Genomic DNA, 21,298 nt, shown 5'->3' on the forward strand with positions numbered 1-21,298 from the left:
AGTCTGACTAAAGTCAACGAGCTCAGCGGCCCACCCACACAGAGCTCAGGGGCCCGCCCACACAGAGCTCAGCAGCCCGCCCACACAGAGCTCAGCAGCCCACCCACACAGAGCTCAGCGGCCCGCCCACACAGAGCTCAGCATCACATGCCATCAACCTCAGTGCTGAGCTCAGTCATTGGCCAGAACGGTGACACGTGGTGATGACATGACATCACCACTGTAGTCAAAACAATGGGAATAGAGTAGCGGCAGGGAGGGGGCACTGAACCCAGAGGAAGTGATTACCTGCCGAGATTGTTATTTTATGTATTTTACACTGTAAAATTAAAAACTCCCTAAACACGCATCGTATGAACGCAGTCCTAGATGTTTTGTTTCCACCCATAGTGACGCACAGACTCTCGGCAGGACTTGCCATTGGCAGAAGTTACAAGTGCAGCCATTATGACAAGTTACGGCCATGAACTCACCTGTGGTTTTCCCATCCGCTCCGATTAGTGGGACAGTAAAGGCTGCAGTGACGCCATCGGTGGGCATGGTGGTGTACACAACCGGCAGCGACTGCACCACCACAGGAATGGTTTGCAAATTGCCCATTTTAGTGGGTAGATTTATTGATGGGATGGTGTGTATGACATGGAGGATCTGCTGTCCACCACTGCCCTGCGTTGATGCCAAAATTGAACCTGGAGAAAGTACAGCGGGAACAGCAGAACCAAGGCCAGACAAGGAGACCACCTGAGGTCCTGCCAGGAGCGTGGTGGGCAACGTGGACGTAGTGGGAGGAGGACTCTGCGATATGTGGATGGAGGACTTGGGCTTATGTAAGGAGAGGTCCACTGGCTCGGCCTGAGGCATGCTGCAGTCACTGTCCAGGAGCTGCTCCGGAGGCTCCATCTTGATGTCAGTCAGGAGAGGAGTAGGCGTCTCCGCGTCAACTTTACAATGGGACGGCATGAGCAGAGAGGAACTGTAGGCCTAAAAACAGATGAAAGGAAAAAGCACATTAAAAATCAATATTGGTGGAAGCTACATGAGTATCTTATATAGTTATCGATATTACAGATTTCTGAGAAGTGCGGAGACTTGAGAAATGAGATATCAATCTGGAGCAAAGAATTGCTGGTGCGGGAAGGAAAGGCTTCACATACAGATTATGGGCTCTGTGAATCTGGGGGGCTCCATGAAGCTGAGGGGCTCCCGTCACATACAGAACTAAATAAGGGAATTGCCCGGCATCTTATGTATCCACAGAACGCATATTTACAGCGCGAGTCAGGGGTATTGTACTTGTATGCCTGATAGAAATGCAGCAATACCCCGTTGCAACAGAACATTTCATTAGTCGGAAGCGGCACACAAATGGTGGGAACTAAAAAGCCAGCTTATAAATGGATGCAAGCCGCTGTGTTTACTCTGTGCTGTGTCTTCAGGGATCTGGGGAGAGCGGAGAGCCGGCACACCCAGGGTGGGGTCCACTTGTTTAAATGGACAGGGAACGCCTGCTGCTCACACACCCTGCTTCATGCTCCTCCAAGGATGGGGGTGGGGTGTGGGTGAACAGGATCTCAAGCCGTGCCACAATGTATTCGCACAGTTATAGACAGATTCATAGTATACAGGTCCTTCTCAAAAAATTAGCATATAGTGTTAAATGTCATTATTTACCATAATGTAATGATTACAATTAAACTTTCATATATTATAGATTCATTATCCACCAACTGAAATTTGTCAGGTCTTTTATTGTTTTAATACTGATGATTTTGGCCTACAACTCCTGATAACCCAAAAAACCTGTCTCAATAAATTAGCATATCAAGAAAAGGTTCTCTAAATGACCTATTACCCTAATCTTCTGAATCAACTAATTAACTCTAAACACATGCAAAAGATACCTGAGGCTTTTAAAAACTCCCTGCCTGGTTCATTACTCAAAACCCCCATCATGGGTAAGACTAGCGACCTGACAGATGTCAAGAAGGCCATCATTGACACCCTCAAGCAAGAGGGTAAGACCCAGAAAGAAATTTCTCAACAAATAGGCTGTTCCCAGAGTGCTGTATCAAGGCACCTCAATGGTAAGTCTGTTGGAAGGAAACAATGTGGCAGAAAACGCTGTACAACGAGAAGAGGTGACCGGACCCTGAGGAAGATTGTGGAGAAGGACCGATTCCAGACCTTGGGGAACCTGAGGAAGCAGTGGACTGAGTCTGGTGTGGAAAGGCGTGTGCAGGAAATGGGCTACAGGAGCCGCATTCCCCAGGTAAAGCCACTTTTGAACCATAAACAGCGGCAGAAGCGCCTGACCTGGGCTACAGAGAAGCAGCACTGGACTGTTGCTAAGTGGTCCCAAGTACTTTTTTCTGATGAAAGCAAATTTTGCATGTCATTCGGAAATCAAGGTGCCAGAGTCTGGAGGAAGACTGGGGAGAAGGAAATGCCAAAATGCCTGAAGTCCAGTGTCAAGTACCCACAGTCAGTGATGGTGTGGGGTGCCATGTCAGCTGCTGGTGTTGGTCCACTGTGTTTCATCAAGGGCAGGGTCCATGCAGCTAGCTATCAGGAGATTTTGGAGCACTTCATGCTTCCATCGGCTGAAATGCTTTATGGAGATGAAGATTTCATTTTTCAGCACGACCTGGCACCTGCTCACAGTGCCAAAACCACTGGTAAATGGTTTACTGACCATGGTATTACTGTGCTCAATTGGCCAGCCAACTCTCCTGACCTGAACCCCATAGAGAATCTGTGGGATATTGTGAAGAGAAAGTTGAGAGACGCAAGACCCAACACTCTGGATGAGCTTAAGGCCGCTATTGAAGCATCCTGGGCCTCCATAACATCTCAGCAGTGTCACAGGCTGATTGCCTCCACGCCACGCCGCATTGAAGCAGTCATTTCTGCCAAAGGATTCCCGACAAAGTATTGAGTGCATAACTGAACATTATTATTTGATGGTTTTTTTGTTTGTTATTAAAAAACACTTTTATTTGATTGGACGGGTGAAATATGCTAATTTATTGAGACAGGTTTTTTGGGTTATCAGGAGTTGTAGGCCAAAATCATCAGTATTAAAACAATAAAAGACCTGACAAATTTGAGTTGGTGGATAATGAATCTATAATATATGAAAGTTTAATTGTAATCATTACATTATGGTAAATAATGAAATTTAACACTATATGCTAATTTTTTGAGAAGGACCTGTATATGAAGAAACGTACAGAAGTCTACGGTCTTAGTCGACACCTACAAGTGCAAAACAATGGCCGATCAGTGACATGTTTGCCGGTCAGCGATCATTTATAAGCCTGTTTACACAGGTCGACCACATATCCCACGCACACAGGACGATGTGATTCTTTTAGGCCCCTTTCACACATCAGTTTTTTGCCATCAGTCGCAATCTGTCGAATTTTGAAAAAAACATAATCCGGAGACAGAAGCCGCCGGATCCGTTTTTTTCTCATAGACTTGTATTAGCGATGGATTGTGACGGATGGCCTCACATTTCATCTGTCTTTCGCAGGTTCCGTCGGAAATTGTTTGTCCGGCGACCGGAGACAACGGACAAAGTAATGTTATTTATGTACATCGAAAAATCACACAGCAAAGTATCCGTCGCTATCCGTCGTTTGCTTGAATGGAAGCCTATGGGCACCGGATCCGTCAAATGATGGAATCCGGTGACGGATTCCATTTTTTTTTAACCGAGCATGCTCCGATTTTTTAGAATCCAATTAGCCAGATCCGCTAGTTGGATCCGTCGAAAAAACGAATCCCTTGCATCAGTTTTTCACAATCTGCGACAGATCCGTCGAGCCAACGGATTGTGACTGATGGCAAAAAACTGATGTGTGAAAGATGCCTTAGTCATACCAAAAGATCATTTCACCTGACGAACAAGTGATTATTAGTTTGCCGGGTGATCGGCAGCCTTTTTATTAGCCAGCATAACTAGTGGGAACGAGTATTCCAGAGAAAGCTGATTGCCGATAACAGCGCACCTTCATTGTGTATAGAGAAGAGGACGCAGCATTTCTCCCACATTCATACTTACACTTCATAATACATAACTAACAGAGAACCTGCCGCTGATACAGGCGCTATATCCAGGGAGACATAATACATAACTGCACTAAGAGAACCTGCCGCTGATACAGGTGCTATATCCAGGAGACATAATACATAACTGTACTAATAGAGAACCTGCCGCTGATACAGGTGCTATATCCAGGAGACATAATACATAACTGTACTAATAGAGAACCTGCCGCTGATACAGGCGCTATATCCAGGAGACATAATACATAACTGTACTAATAGAGAACCTGCCGCTGATACAGGCGCTATATCCAGGGAGACAAAATACATAACTGCACTAATAGAAAACCTGCCGCTGATACAGGCGCTATATCCAGGAGACACATAATACATAACTGTACTAATAGAAAACCTGCCGCTGATACAGGCGCTATATCCAGGGGAGACATAATACATAACTGTACTAATAGAGAACCTGCCGCTGATACAGGTGCTATATCCAGGGGAGACATAATAGATAACTGTACTAATAGAGAACCTTCCGCTGATACAGGCGCTATATCCAGGGGAGACATAATAGATAACTGTACTAATAGAGAACCTGCCGCTGATACAGGCGCTATATCCAGGGGAGACATAATACATTACTGTACTAATAGAGAACCTGCCGCTGATACAGGCGCTATATCCAGGGAGACATAATACATAACTGTACTAATAGAGAACCTGCCGCTGATACAGGCGCTATATCCAGGGGAGACATACACTATGTTCCAAATTATTATGCAAATTACATTTTTATCGGATTTTCCTAAATGGTTGGTGCAAATGACAGTCAGTCTAATAAAAGTCATCACCCGTTAGAGTATACATCGAATTTTATTGAAGAAACCTCCCAATGATAACAGTATAATCTCCAAAATGAATAAAAACTCAAAATGCACTGTTCCAAATTATTATGCACAGTAGAATTTCTAAACATTTGATGTTTTAAAGAACTGAAAATGCTCATTTGTGGAATTTGCAGCATAGGAGGTCACATTCACTGAACAAAACAGCTATTTAATGCCAAAACCTACTAACAGGCCAAGTTACGTGTTAACATAGGAACCCTTCTTTGATATCACCTTCATAATTCCTGCATCCATTGAACTTGTGAGTTTTTTGAGAGTTTCTGCTTGTATTTCTTTGAATGAAGTCAGAATAGCCTCCCAGAGCTGCTGTTTTGATGTGAACGGCCTCCCACCCTCATAGATCTTTTGCTTGATGATACTCCAAAGGTTCTCTATAGGGTTGAGGTCAGGGGAAGATGGTGGCTACACCATGAGTTTATCTCCTTTTATGCCCATAGCAGCCAATGATTCAGAGGTTTTCTTTGCAGCATGAGATGGTGCATTGTCAGCATGAAGATGATTTTGCTCCTGAAGGCACGTTTCTGCTTTTTATACCATGGAGGAAAGTTGTCAGTCAGAAACTCTATATACTTTGCAGAGGTCATTTTCACACCTTCAGGAACCTTAAAGGGCCCTACCAGCTGTTTCTCCATGATTCCGGCCCAAAACATGACTCCTCCACCTCCTTGCTGACGTCGCAGCCTTGTTGGGACATGGTGGCCATCCACCAACCATCCACTACTCCATCCATTTGGACCATCCAGGGTTGCTCAACACTTGTCAGTAAACAAGACTGTTTGGAAATTAGTCTTCATGTATGTGTGGGCCCAATACAACCATTTCTGCTTGTGAACACTGTTTAAGGGTGGCCAAATAGAAGGTTTATGCACCACAGCATACCTTTGAAGGAGCCTACACCTTGAGGTTCGAGGGACTACAGAGGCACCAGCAGCTTCAAATATCTGTTTGCTGCGTTGTAATGGCTTTTTAGCAGCTGCTCTCTTAATCCAATGAACTTGCCTGGCAGAAATCTTCCTCATTATGCCTTTATCAGCACAAACACATTTGTGCTCAGATACAGCCACAAATATCTTAACAGTACGATGATCACGCTTAAGTTTTCTGGAAATTTCTAATGTTTTCATCCCTTCACCAAGGCATTGCACTATTTGATGCTTTTCAGCAGCAGAGAGATCCTTTTTCTTTCCCATGTTACTTGAAAACTGTGACTTGCTTAATAATGTGGAACATCATTTTTAAGTAGTTTTCCTTTAATTAGAATCACTTGGAAAACCAATTATCACATGTTTTTAAGATTGATTTCAGTGATCCATTGAGCCCGAGACACCATACTGTCCATGAGTTTATTTGAAAAACAAAACAATTAAATCTCTATGACACTTAAATCCAATTTGCATAATAATTTGGAACGCAGTGTAATACATAACTGTACTAATAGAGAACCTGCCGCTGATACAGGCGCTATATCCAGGAGACATAATACATAACTGCACTAATAGAGAACCTGCTGCTGATACAGGTGCTATATCCAGGGGAGACATAATACATTACTGTACTAATAGAGAACCTGCCGCTGATACAGGCGCTATATCCAGAGGAGACATAATACATAACTGTACTAATAGAGAACCTGCCGCTGATACAGGCGCTATATCCAGGGAGACATAATACATAACTGTACTAATAGAGAACCTGCCGCTGATACAGGTGCTATATCCAGGGGAGACATAATACATAACTGTACTAATAGAGAACCTGCCGCTGATACAGGTGCTATATCCAGGAGAGACATAATACATAACTTTACTAATAGAGAACCTGCCGCTGATACAGGCGCTATATTCAGGAGAGACATAATACATAACTGTACTAATAGAGAACCTGCAGCTGATACAGGCGCTATATCCAGGAGACATAATACATAACTGTACTAATAGAGAACCTGCCGTTGATACAGGTGCTATATCCAGGGAGACATAATACATACCTGTACTAATAGAGAACCTGCAGCTGATACAGGCGCTATATCCAGGAGACATAATACATAACTGTACTAATAGAGAACCTGCCGCTGATACAGGCGCTATATCCAGGAGAGACATAATACATTACTGTACTAATAGAGAACCTGCCGCTGATACAGGCGCTATATCCAGGAGACATAATACATAACTGTACTAATAGAGAACCTGCCGCTGATACAGGCGCTATATCCAGGAGACATAATACATAACTGCACTAATAGAGAACCTGCCACTGATACAGGCGCTATATCCAGGAGACATAATACATAACTGCACTAATAGAGAACCTGCCGTTGATACAGGTGCTATATCTAGAGGAGACATAATACATAACTGTACTAATAGAGAACCTGCCGCTGATACAGGCGCTATATCCAGAGGAGACATAATACATAACTGTACTAATAGAGAACCTGCCGCTGATACAGGCGCTATATCCAGGGGAGACATAATACATAACTGTACTAATAGAGAACCTGCCGCTGATACAGGCGCTATATCCAGAGGAGACATAATACATAACTGTACTAATAGAGAACCTGCCGCTGATACAGGCGCTATATCCAGGGAGACATAATACATAACTGTACTAATAGAGAACCTGCCGCTGATACAGGCGCTATATCCAGGGGAGACATAATACATAACTGTACTAATAGAGAACCTGCCGCTGATACAGGCGCTATATCCAGGGGAGACATAATACATAACTGTACTAATAGAGAACCTGCCGCTGATACAGGCGCTATATCCAGAGGAGACATAATACATTACTGTACTAATAGAGAACCTGCCGCTGATACAGGCGCTATATCAAGAGGAGACATAATACATAACTGTAATAATAGAGAACCTGCCGCAGATACAGGCGCTATATCCAGGAGAGACATAATACATAACTGTACTAATAGAGAACCTGCCGCTGATACAGGCGCTATATCCAGGAGAGACATATTACATAACTGTACTAATAGAGAACCTGCCGCTGATACAGGCGCTATATCCAGGAGAGACATATTACATAACTGTACTAATAGAGAACCTGCCGCTGATACAGGCGCTATATCCAGGAGAGACATATTACATAACTTTACTAATAGAGAACCTGCCGCTGATACAGGCGCTATATCCAGGGAGACATCTACTATATAATTGTCTAAGGGTCACTTCCGTCTGTCCTTCTGTCTGTAACGGTTATTCGTTCGCTGATTCGTCTCGCCACCTGCCTGTCATGGCTGCCGCGACCAATCAGCGACGCGCACAGTCCGGAAGAAAATGGCCGCTCCTTACTCCCTGCACTCACTGCCCGGCGCCCGCATACTCCCCTCCGCTCACCGCTCACACAGGGTTAATGCCGGCGGTAACGGACCACGTTATGCCGTGTGTGACCAAGTTTTTTTTTACTATTGACGCAGCCTATGCAGCGTCAATAGCAAAAACATCTAATGTTGAAAATAATTTAAAAAATAAAAAACGATTATATACTCACCTACGCCGCTTTTCCCGCTCCTTGCGATGCAACTGGCACGTTCTGGTGGCACAGATGGTCTGGCAGAAGGACCTGCCATGACGTCACGGTCATGTGACCGCGACTTCATCACAATCACAAGTCCTGCACGACAAGGACCTGCCGTGACGTCATGGTCATGTGACCACGCCACGATCACGTGACGTCATTACACCCTGGGACCGAAAGATGCCGCCTGCACCCCACACTCGCGACAGAGCTACAACGCGCCTGCGGAAGGTGAGTATATGTTTATTTTTTATTTTTTTAACCTGTGTCATACGTGGATGGGCAATATACTACATAGCTGGGCAATATACTACCTGTGTCATACGTGGCTGGGCAATATACTACATAGCTGGGCAATATACTACATGGGCTGTGCAATATACTACATGGCTTTGTGCTGTATACTACGTCACTGGGCAATATACTACGTCACTAGGCAATATACTATGTGGCTCTGCTGTATACCACGTCACTGGGCAATATACAATGTAACTGGGCAATATACTACGTCACTGGGCAATATACAATGTAACTGGGCAATATACTACGTGGCTGGGCAATATACTACATGGCTGGGCAATATACTACGTCGCTGGGCAATATACTACGTCGCTGGGCAATATACTACGTCGCTGGGCAATATACTACGTCGCTGGGCAATATACTACGTGGACATACATATTCTAGAATACCCGATGCGTTAGAAACGGACAACCATCTAGTAAAACATAACTGTACTAATAGAGAACCTGCCGCTGATTCAGGCGCTGATGACCGCTAAGTCATCTGGTTAATTTCGCAATGCATCTCTGGGAACGGAAGCTGGCGGCAGCAGCGCGCGCATCGCGACAGCTTCGCTGGATCCCGGCGGGTGAGTATATAACTATTTTTTATTTTAATTTTTTTTTTTACAGGGTTATGGTGCCCACACTGTGTTATATACTGCATGGGCTGTGTTATATACTGCGTGGCTGCTATATACTATGTGGGCAGTGTTATATACTGCGTGGCTGCTATATACTACGTGGTCTGTGTTATATACTGCGTGGCTGCTATATACTATGTGGGCAGTGTTATATACTGCGTGGGCTGTTATATACTGCGTGGTTTGTGCTATATATTACGTTAGCTGTGTTATATACTGCGTGGCTGCTATATACTACGTGGGCAGTGTTATATACTGCGTGGGCACTGTTATATACTGCGTGGCCACTGTTATATACCGCGCGGCCACTGTTATATACTGCGTGCCCTGTGTTATATACTGCGTGGCCACTGTTATATACTGCATGGCCACTGTTATATACTGCGTGGCTGCTATATACTACGTGGGCAGTGTTATATACTGCGTGGGCACTGTTATATACTGCGTGGCCACTGTTATATACTACGTGGCCACTGTTATATACTGCGTGGCCACTGTTATATACCGCGCGGCCACTGTTATATACCGCGCGGCCACTGTTATATACTGCGTGCCCTGTGTTATATACTGTGTGGCCACTGTTATATACTGCATGGCCACTGTTATATACTGCGTGCCCTGTTATACACTGTGTTCCAAATTATTATGCAAATAATATTTCCTCATATTTTCTCTAAATTATCTATCTGAATTGCAGTCATTGTTATTTTCCAGTCATCTACTATTCTAGTATAATTGCAATGTTTTGGAACAAACTGCCTATGAAAACAGTATCTTTTAAAAAAAAATAAACACTCAAAATGCATGTTCCAAATTATTATGCACAGCAGAGTTTTCAACCTTTTTTTTAATTTTGAACAAAAAATGGTCAATTGTATAGTTATAAGCATTATCAGCTTATTACAAAATTAAATCAAACAGTTTTCAAGTGAAAACTTTATTCTAGGTGATGTTACATTTGCACATAGGACCCCTTGTTCGAAAGAAGCTTCTGAACTCTCTCGTCCATTGAATTTGTCAGTTTTTGGATGGTTTCTGCTTCAATTGTTTTGCATGTGGACAGAATACCCTCCCAGAGCTGTTGCTTAGATGTGAACTGCCTCCCGCCATCATAGACACTCCTTTTGATGATGCTCCAGAGGTTCTCAATGGGGTTGAGGTCAGGGGAAGATGGTGGCCACACCATAAGTTTGTCCTCTTTTATGCCCATAGCAGCCAGAGATGCAGGTGTGTTTTTTGCAGCATGAGACGGTGCATTATCATGCATGAAAATGATCTTGCTGCGGAAAGCACGGTTCTTCCTCTTGAACCATGGCAGGAAGTGTTGTTTTAGAAACTCCACATAGATTATGGAGTTCATCTTTACCCCTTCAGGGATCATAAAGGGGCCGACAATCTCTTTCCCCAGGATTCCAGCCCGAAACATTACTCCACCTCCTCCTTGATGGCTCCTTAGCCGTGTTTTCATGGGGTGTCCATCAACCAGCCATCCTCCACTCCATCCATCTGGACCATCGAGCGTTGCACGGCACTCATCGATGAGCAAAACAGTTTGGAAGTCAGTCTTCATGTATCGTTTGGCCCACTGGAGCCGTTTCTGCTTGTGTGCAGTGGATAGAGGTGGTCGACAGGATGGCTTATGCACAGCTGCAAACCTCTGAAGGACCCTGCATCTTGTTGTTCTGGGGACGTTGGAGGCACCAGCAGCCTCAAAAACTTGTCTGCTGCTATGACAAGGCATTTTTGCAGCTGCTCTTTTAACCTTACGCAATTGCCTGTTGGAAACAGTCCTCAATTTTTCCTTATCAGCACGCACACGTGTGTGCTGGGAATCAGCTACATACTTCTTGATTGTGCGATGATCACGATGAAGTGTCTTGGCAATGTTTATTGTAGTCATGCCTTGACCAAAATACTCCACAATTTGTTGCTTCACAGCAGCCGACACATCCTTTTTCTTTTCCATTTTGGCAAAAAATGTAGGCTGCTTAATAATGAGGAACAGCCTTCTTAAGTAGTCTTGTCTTTATTTGGACACACCTGCCAAACTAATTTGCACAGGTATCTGCAATTGCTTTCAGTGATATAAAGAGCCCTGACACACATCACCATCAATAAGTTTAAATGACAAACAAAAAAATTCTAACCTTATCACTCCTAAACTCTTTGTGCATAATAATTTGGAACACAGTGTATATTGTGTGGCCTGTGTTATATACTGCATGGCCACTGTTATATACTGCGTGGCCACTGTTATATACTGCGTGGCCACTGTTATACACTGCGTGGCCACTGTTATACACTGCGTGGCCACTGTTATACACTGCGTGGCCTGTTATATACTGCGTGGTCTGTGCTATATACTGCATGGGCTGTGCTATATATTGCGTGGGCTGTGCTATATACTGCGTGGGCTGTGCTATATATATATATATATATATATATATATATATATATATATATATATATATATATATATATTGCGTGGCCTGTGTTATATACTGCATGGGCTGTGCTATATATTACGTGGGCTGTGCTATATATTGCTTGGGCTGTGCTATATACTGCGTGGGCTCTGCTATATACTGCGTGGGCTGTGCTATACAGTATACTGCGTGGGCTGTGTTATGTACTGCGTGGCCTGTGCTATACATTATGTGGGCTGTGTTATATACTACGTGGCTGTGTTATATACTGCGTGGCTGCTATATACTACGTGGCTCCTATATACTACGTGGCCTGTGCTATATACTATGTGGCTGCTATATACATATTCTAGAAGACCCGATATGTTAGAATCGGGCCACCATCTAGTCTATATATATAATCGTCTAAGGGGCACTTCCATCTGTTTGTCTGTCACAGAAATCCCGCGGCACAGTCCAGCAGCGAATTCGCCCCTTCCTACTCTCCGTCAGTGCCCCCCCATACTCCCCTCCAGTCAGCGCTCACACAGGGTTAATGGCTGTGTTACACCACGTTATGCCACGGTGTAACGCAGTCCGTTAACACTGCTATTAACCCTGTGACCAACTTTTTACTATTGATGATGCCTATGCAGCATCAATAGTAAAAAGATCTAATGTTAGAAATAATAATAAAAAATAAAAAAAATCATTATATACTCACCTTCTGGAGCCTTTCCTGCTCCTCGCAATGCTCCGGGCCATGCATCACTATACGCCTCGCATGGATCCGGGGGCCGCCGGAAGGTGAGTACATAACTATTTTTTATTTTAATGCTTTTTTTTTTAACAGGGATATGGTGCCCACATTGCTATATTCTACGTGGGCTGTTATATACTACGTGGGCTGTGCTATATACTGCGTGGGCTGTGCTATATACTTACGTCTCTGTGCTATATACTACGTGGGCTGTGCTATATACTGCGCCTCTGTTATATACTACGTGGGCTGTGCAATATATTACATGGCTGGGCAATATACTACGTGGCTGTGTTATATACTACGTGGGCTGTGCTATATATATAGCTGGGCAATATACTACGTGGCTGTGCTATATACTATGTGGCTGTTATATACTGCGTCTCAGTGCTATATACTACGTGGGCTGTGCTATATACTACGTAGCTGTGCAATATATTACATGGCTGGGCAATATACTACGTGGCTGTGTTATATACTACGTGGGCTGTGCTATATACTACGTGGGCTGTGCTATATACTACGTGGGCTGTGCTATATACTACGTGGGCTGTGCTATACACTGCGTGGGCTGTGTTATACACTGCGTAAGCTGTGCTATATACTACGTGGGCTGTGCTATATACTACGTAGCTGTGCAATATACATGGCTGGGCAATATACTACATGGCTGTGTTATATACTACGTGGGCTGTGTTATATACTACGTGGGCTGTGCTATATACTACGTGAGCAGTGTTATATACTGCGTGAGCTGTGTTATATACTGCGTCTCTGCTATATACTACGTGGGCTGTGCAATATATTACATGGCTGGGCAATATACTACGTGGCTGTGTTATATACTACGTGGGCTGTGCTATATATATAGCTGGGCAATATACTACGTGGCTGTGCTATATACTACGTGGCTGTTATATACTGCATCTCAGTGCTATATACTACGTGGGCTGTGCTATATACTACGTAGCTGTGCAATATACTACGTGGCCTGTGTTATATACTACGTGGCTGTGTTATACACTGCGTGGGCTGTGTTATATACTACATGGGCTGTGTTATACACTGCGTAAGCTGTGCTATATACTACGTGGCTGTGTTATATACTATGTGGCTGTGCTATATACTACGTAGCTGTGCAATATATTATGTGGCTGGGCAATATACTACGTGGCTGTGCTATATACTACGTACCTGTGCAATATATTATGTGGCTGGGCAATATACTACGTGGCTGTGATATATAATACATGGCTGTGCTATACACTACGTGGGCTGTGCTATATACCACATGGGCTGCGTTATATACTACGTGGGTTGTGCTATATACTACGTAGCTGTGCAATATACTACGTGGCCTGTGTTCTATACTACGTGGCCTGTGCGATACACTGCGTGGGCTGTGCGATACACTGCGTAAGCTGTGCTATATACTACGTGGCCGTGTTATATACTACGTGGGCTGTGCTATATACTACGTGGGCTGTGCTATATACTACGTGGGCTGTGCTATATACTACGTGGGCTGTGCTATATACTACGTGGGCTGTGCTATATACTACGTGGGCTGTGTTATATACTATGTGGGCTGTGTTATATACTGTGTCTCTGCTATATACTACGTGGGCTGTGCAATATATTACATGGCTGTGCAATATACTACGTGGCTGTGTTATATACTACGTGGGCTGTGCTATATATATAGCTGGGCAATATACTACGTGGCTGTGCTATATACTACGTGGCTTTTATATACTGCATATACTACGTGGCCTGTGTTATATACTACGTGGGCTGTGCTATACACTGCGTGGGCTGTGTTATATACTACATGGGCTATTATACGCTGCGTAAGCTGTGCTATATACTACGTGGCTGTGTTATATACTACGTGGGCTGTGCTTTATACTACGTAGCTGTGCAATATACATGGCTGGGTTATATACTACGTGGGCTGTGCTATATACTACGTGGGCTGTGCTATATACTACGTAGCTGTGCAATATACATGGCTGGGTTATATACTACGTGGGCTGCTATACACTGAGTGGGCTGTGTTATATACTACGTGGGCTGTGCTATATACTACGTGGGCTGTGCTATATGCTACGTGGGCTGTGCTATATGCTACGTGGGCTGTGCTATATGCTACGTGGGCTGTGGTATATTTCTCTGCTGTATCTGTGCATCATGAATCGTGGTATGTGTTAAAGAGGGGGGCCCACTGTGACTCTTTCGCCCGGGGCCCTCAAAAACCTGGAGCCGGCCCTGGCTTCACGGATTGGTCACACCCGGCCGCGAACAATCAGCGAGAGGTGCAGTCCGGCCGCGAATTGGCGCGGAATTTGAACCACGCTTCGCTAATTGGTCGCGCCCGGCCAGCCGAACTCTGTGTATAAATTGCGTTATTCTGAAAACTTCATAAATAAACTACATACATATTCTAGAACTAGATGGTGGCCCGATTCTAACGCATCGGGTATTCTATAATATGTATGTAGTTTATTTATGAAGTTTTCAGAATAATGCAATGAATACACAGGATTCACCCGGCCGGCAGCGACCAATTAGCGAAGCGTGGTTCAAATTCCGCGCCAATTCGCGGGCGGACTGCGCCTGTTGCGGATTGGTCACGCCCGGCCGCGAACAATCAGTGAAGCCAGGGCCGGCTCCAGGTTTTTGACGGCCCCGGGCGAAAGAAGTCTCAGTGGGCCCCCCTCTTTAACACATACCACGATTCATGATGCACAGATACAGCAGAGAAATATAGCACAGCCAAGTAGCATATAGCACAGCCCACATAGTATATTGCCCAGCCACGTAGCATATAGCACAGCCCACGTAGTATATTGCCCAGCCAAGTAGTATATAGCACAGCCCACGTAGCATATAACACAGCCACGTAGTATATTGTCCAGCCACATAGTACATTGCCCAGCCACGTAATATATAGCACAGTCCACGTAGTATATTGCAGACACGTACTATATTTCCCAGCCACGTACTATATTGCCCAGCCACGTACTATATTGCCCAGCCACGTACTATATTGCCCAGCCACGTACTATATTGCCCAGCCACGTACTATATTGCCCAGCCACGTACTATATTGCCCAGCCACGTACTATATTGCCCAGCCACGTACTATATTGCCCAGCCACGTACTATATTGCCCAGCCACGTAGTATATAGCAGACACGTAGTATATTGCCCAGCCACGTAGTATATAGCACAGGCACGTAGTATATAGCACAGACATGTAGTATATTGCCCAGCCACGTAGTATATAGCACAGACACGTAGTATATAGCACAGACACGTAGTATATTTCACAGACACATAGTATATAGCACAGACACGTAGTATATAGCACAGACACGTAGTATATAGCACAGACACGTAGTATATAGCACAGACACGTAGTATATAGCACAGACACGTAGTATATAGCACAGACACGTAGTATATAGCACAGACACGTAGTATATAGCACAGACACGTAGTATATAGCACAGACACGTAGTATATAGCACAGACACATAGTATATAGCACAGACACGTAGTATATAGCACAGACACGTAGTATATAGCAGACACGTAGTATATAGAAGACACGTAGTATATAGCACAGACACGTAGTATATAGCAGACACGTAGTATATAGCACAGACACGTAGTATATAGCAGACACGTAGTATATAGCACAGACACGTAGTATATAGCACAGACACGTAGTATATAGCACAGACACGTAGTATATAGCACAGACACGTAGTATATAGCACAGACACGTAGTATATAGCAGACACGTAGTATATAGAAGACACGTAGTATATAGCACAGACACGTAGTATATAGCAGACACGTAGTATATAGCAGACACGTAGTATATTGCAGACACGCAAAATATTGCACAGCCACAGTATATAGCACACCCACATAGTATATAGCACAGAGACGTAGTATATAACACTGCCCATGCAGTTTATAACACAGGCCACGTAGTATAGAGCACAGCGATGTAGTATATTGCCCAGCCACGTAACATATACCACAGCCACGTAGTATATAGCACAGCCCTTATAGTATATAGCACAGAGATGTAGTATATAACACAGCCCACGCAGTATCTAACACAGCCCACGTAGTATATAGCAATGTGGGCACCATAGCCCTGTTAAAAAAGAATTAAAATAAAAAAGTTATATACTCACCGTCTGTCGGCCCCCCGGATCCAGCCGAGGCGTTTACCGATGCTCCTCGCGACGCTCCGGTCCCAAGAGTGCATTGCGGTCTCGCGAGATGACGACGTAGCGGTCTCGCGAGACCGCTACATCATCACCTCGCGAGACCGCAATGCATGGACCGGTCACCGGAGAGTCAAGGAGCGGGAAAGGCCTCGGCCGACGGAGAGTGAGTATATAATGATTTTTTATTTTTTTTTATTATTTTTAACATTAGATCTTTTTACTATTGATGCTGCATAGGAAGCATCAATAGTAAAAAGTTGGTCACACAGGGTTAATAGCAGCGGTAACGGAGTGCGCTACACCGCGGTTCGTTAACTCTGCCATTAACCCTGTGTGAGCGCTGACTGGAGGGGAGTAAGGAGCGGCCATTTTGCCACCGGTCTGTGCCCGTCGCTGATTGGTTGTGGCCAATTTGCCACGACCAATCAGCGACTTGGGATTTCTATGACAGACAGAAAGACAGACAGAAGGACAGACAGACGGAAGTGACCCTTAGACAATTATATAGTAGACTAGATGGTGGCCCGATTCTAACGCATCGGGTATTCTAGAATATGTATGTATGCATATGGCAGCCACATAGTATATAGCACAGGCCACGTAGTATATAGGAGCCATATAGTATATAGCAGACAAATACTACGTGGCCTGTGCTATATACTATGTGGTTGCTATATACATACATACATAAATATTGTAGAATACCCGCTGCGTTAATACAGGCCACGCAGTATATAACAGTGGCCACGCAGTATATAACACAGCCCACATACTATATAGCACAGCCCACGCAGTATATAGCAGCCACGCAGTATATAACACAGGCGACGTAGTATATAGCACTGGCCACGTAATATATAGCACAGCCCACGCAGTATATAGCAGACACGCAGTATATAACATTGCCACGTTAGTATATAGCACAGATGTAGTATAACAGAGCCCACGCAGTATGTAACACAGCCCACGCAGTATATAGCAATGTGGGCACTATATGCGTGGTTAAAAAAGACTCAGGCTATGTGCACACGTCAGGATTTCTAGCAGAAATTTTCCTGACAAAAACCGGACATTTCTGCCAGAAATCCGCATGCGTTTTTTTTCACGCGTTTTTGGCGCGGTTTTTGTGCGTTTTTTTCCAAATGCATAGAATTGCGGGAAAAATGCGGAAAATCCGCAAAATTAATGAACATGCTGCTTTTTTTACCGCAATGCGTTTTTTTCGCGGAAAAAACGCACTATGTGCACAAAACATTCAGAATGCATTCTAAATGAAAGGATGCATAATGTATGCGTTTTTAATGAGTTTTTATAGCGTTTTTATTGCGAAAAAACCTGAACGTGTGCACATACCCTTAAAATAAAAAATAAACATATACTCCCCTTCCGAAGACCCCTTGAAGTCCTGGCCCTGTGTGCGGTGCACGCGGCAGCTTCCGGTCCCAGGGTTGATATGAGCGCAGGACCTGTGATGATGTTGCGGTCACATGGCCGTGACGTCATGGAAGGTTCTTCTCGCATAGCATCCTTGGCACCGGAACCTGCCGCTTGCACTGGCAAGGACAGCGGGCGACGTCGGAGGGTGAGAATAACCTTTTTTTTGTTTTATTATTCTTATTTGTAACATTAGATCTTTTTACTATTGATGCTGCATACGCAGCATCAATAGTAAAAAGTTGGTCACACAGGCTTAATAGCTGCGTAACCGGAGTGCGTTACACCGCGCTCCGATAACGCTGGCATTAACCCTGTGTGAGGGCTGACTGGAGGGGAGTATGGAGCGGGCACTGACTGCGGGGAGGAAAGAGCGGCCATTTTGCCGACGGACTGTGCCTGTCGCTGATTGGTTATGGTAATGGTCGTGGGCGTTTTGCCACGACCAATCAGCGACTTGGATTCCATGACAGACAGAGGCCGCGACCAATGAATATCTGTGACAGACAGAAAGACAGACAGAACAAAAGATAGACAGATGGAAGTGACCCTTAGACAATTATATAGTAGATACCCGATGCGTTAGAATCGAGCCACCATCTAGTAATACATAACTGTACTAATAGGGAACCTGCCGCTGATACAGGCGCTATAGCCAGGGATCGTGAGGATTGTGGACAGTACATGGAGCATCAGTGTGCAGTCCGTGATTAACAATGGAATGGATAGGAGAAACTTTGATGTTCACATCTAAAAAAAATATAACAGTTCACTGATGAAACTTCTGGGGAAATCTGACAACTGAGCAAACACTGATGAAAAATTGGATCCAAAACACCGACAACAGTCAGACAATAATTTGTACATATTTAAGCCAAAATCAGGAGTGGAACAATCAGAGGAGAAGTATAATAGAAACAAGTCACCACTTCTGTATTATCCCACTCCTGGATTTGGCTACAAATACTGATAGGCCATGTTCACACTAAGTGGTATTTTAATGGGGGCAAACATAGGGTTGCCCGAGTAGTGGACAACCCATTTAAGAGCTCATACCACAAAACGGCAGAGTGCAAGTGTTCAGGTAACAGACGAGTGATATACTGAAGGATGGGACTGTATATGGAGGGGTTGAGAGGACTGGTGTACTGCAGGGACAAGGCTGTGCATAGGAAGAGCAGAGAGGAGTGTTGTACTGCAGGATGGGGCTGTATACTGTATATAGGACCAAAAAGCAGTGTTGCACTGCAGGATGGGGCTGTATATATAGGAGCAAAGAGGAGTGTTGTGCTGCAGGATGGGGCTGTGTATATATAGGAGCAAAGTAGTGTTGTACTGCAGGATGGGGCTGTATATATAGGAGCAAAGCAGTGTTGTACTGCAGGATGGGGCTGTATATATAGGACCAAAGAGCAGTGTTGTACTGCAGGATGGGGCTGTATATATAGGACCAAAGAGCAGTGTTGTTCTGCAGGATGGGGCTGTATATATAGGACCAAAGAGCAGTGTTGTTCTGCAGGATGGGGCTGTATATATAGGACCAAAGAGCAGTGTTGTACTGCAGGATGGGGCTGTATATATAGGACTAAAGAGGAGTGTTGTACTGCAGGATGGGGCTGTATATATAGGACCAAAGAGCAGTGTTGTACTGCAGGATGGGGCTGTAGATATAGGACCAAAGAGGAGTGTTGTACTGCAGGATGGGGCTGTATATATAGGACCAAAGAGGAGTGTTGTACTGCAGGATGGGGCTGTATATATAGGACCAAAGAGCAGTGTTGTTCTGCAGGATGGGGCTGTATATATAGGACCAAAGAGTAGTGCTGTACTGCAGGATGGGGCTGTATATATAGGACTAAAGAGGAGTGTTGTACTGCAGGATGGGGCTGTATATATAGGACCAAAGAGCAGTGTTGGACTGAAGGATGGGGCTGTATATATAGGAGCAAAGAGGAATGTTGTACTGCAGGATGGGGCTGTATATATAGGACCAAAGAGGAGTGTTGTACTGCAGGATGGGACTGTATATATAGGAGCAAAGAGGAGTGTTTACTGCAGGATGGGGCTGTATATATAGGACCAAAGAGGATTGTTGTACTGCAGGATGGGGCTGTATATATAGGACCAAAGAGCAGTGTTGTACTGCAGGATGGGGCTGTATATATAGGACCAAAGAGCAGTGTTGCACTGCAGGATGGGGCTGTATATATAGGACCAAAGAGGAATGTTGTAGTGCAGGATGGGGCTGTATATATAGGACCAAAGAGGAGTGTTGTACTGCAGGATGGGGCTGTATATATAGGAGCAAAGAGGAGTGGTATACTGCAAAATGGGGCTGTATATAGAGAGGCTGAAAGGAAATATATACTGATGGATGGGGTTGTGCATAGAAGGCTGAAGGTTGTATATATACTGCAGGATGGGGCTGTGCATAGAGAGGCTGAGAGGTGCGACATACTCCAGGATGGGACTGTATATATATGCAGTGAGATGTAAAATATGCATTAAAGGGCCACTGTCACCCCCCTCCAGCCGTTATAAACTAAAAGAGCCACCTTGTGCAGCAGTAATGCTGCATTCTAACAAGGTGGCTCTTTTAGTTTTTGGTTCAAGTATTCCCAAAATAAAGTGTTTTTAAACTTAGCCAAAATACCGGTCTTTAGCCAGGGAGGCGGGTCCTCACTCCCCAGCTTCAACCGCTACTCTGCCGTCACTCCAATCTTCAGGCGATTTCGGCGCCGCCCCCTCAGCGCTGTTTACGCTTCAAAACCGGCGCCTGCGCTGTGTACTACTGTGCTGCCCAGGCGCAGTAAGCTCTGGCCGTCTGACGTCCCAGCCAGGCTTGCAGACTGCGCCTGTGTGGGCAGTGCGGCCCCCCACCTTTGGAATCCCAGCCCCGCACTGTGTGTTATGCATTATGCACAGTGCGGGGCTGGGATTCCAAAGGTGGGTGGCCGCACTGCCCGCACAGGCGCAGTCTGCAAGCCTGGCTGGGACGTCAGACGGCCAGAGCTTACTGC

The 21,298-nt window shown here is 44.8% G+C and overlaps 1 protein-coding gene across 2 annotated transcripts in view; it reads right to left on the reverse strand.

Annotated features, from left to right (window-relative positions):
- KLF8 (KLF transcription factor 8) overlaps nt 1–21,298 on the reverse strand; it is an 83,387-nt gene that overhangs the window by 33,973 nt on the left and 28,116 nt on the right. For both annotated transcript variants that reach the window (XM_077283353.1, XM_077283349.1), the window contains exon 2: nt 474–981. In XM_077283353.1, coding sequence (XP_077139468.1) covers nt 474–981 — 508 coding nt within the window. The remainder of the gene's footprint in view (nt 1–473; nt 982–21,298) is intronic.

Source organism: Ranitomeya variabilis, chromosome 2, assembly GCF_051348905.1.
Source record: "Ranitomeya variabilis isolate aRanVar5 chromosome 2, aRanVar5.hap1, whole genome shotgun sequence".
Classification (NCBI taxonomy): domain Eukaryota; kingdom Metazoa; phylum Chordata; class Amphibia; order Anura; family Dendrobatidae; genus Ranitomeya; species Ranitomeya variabilis.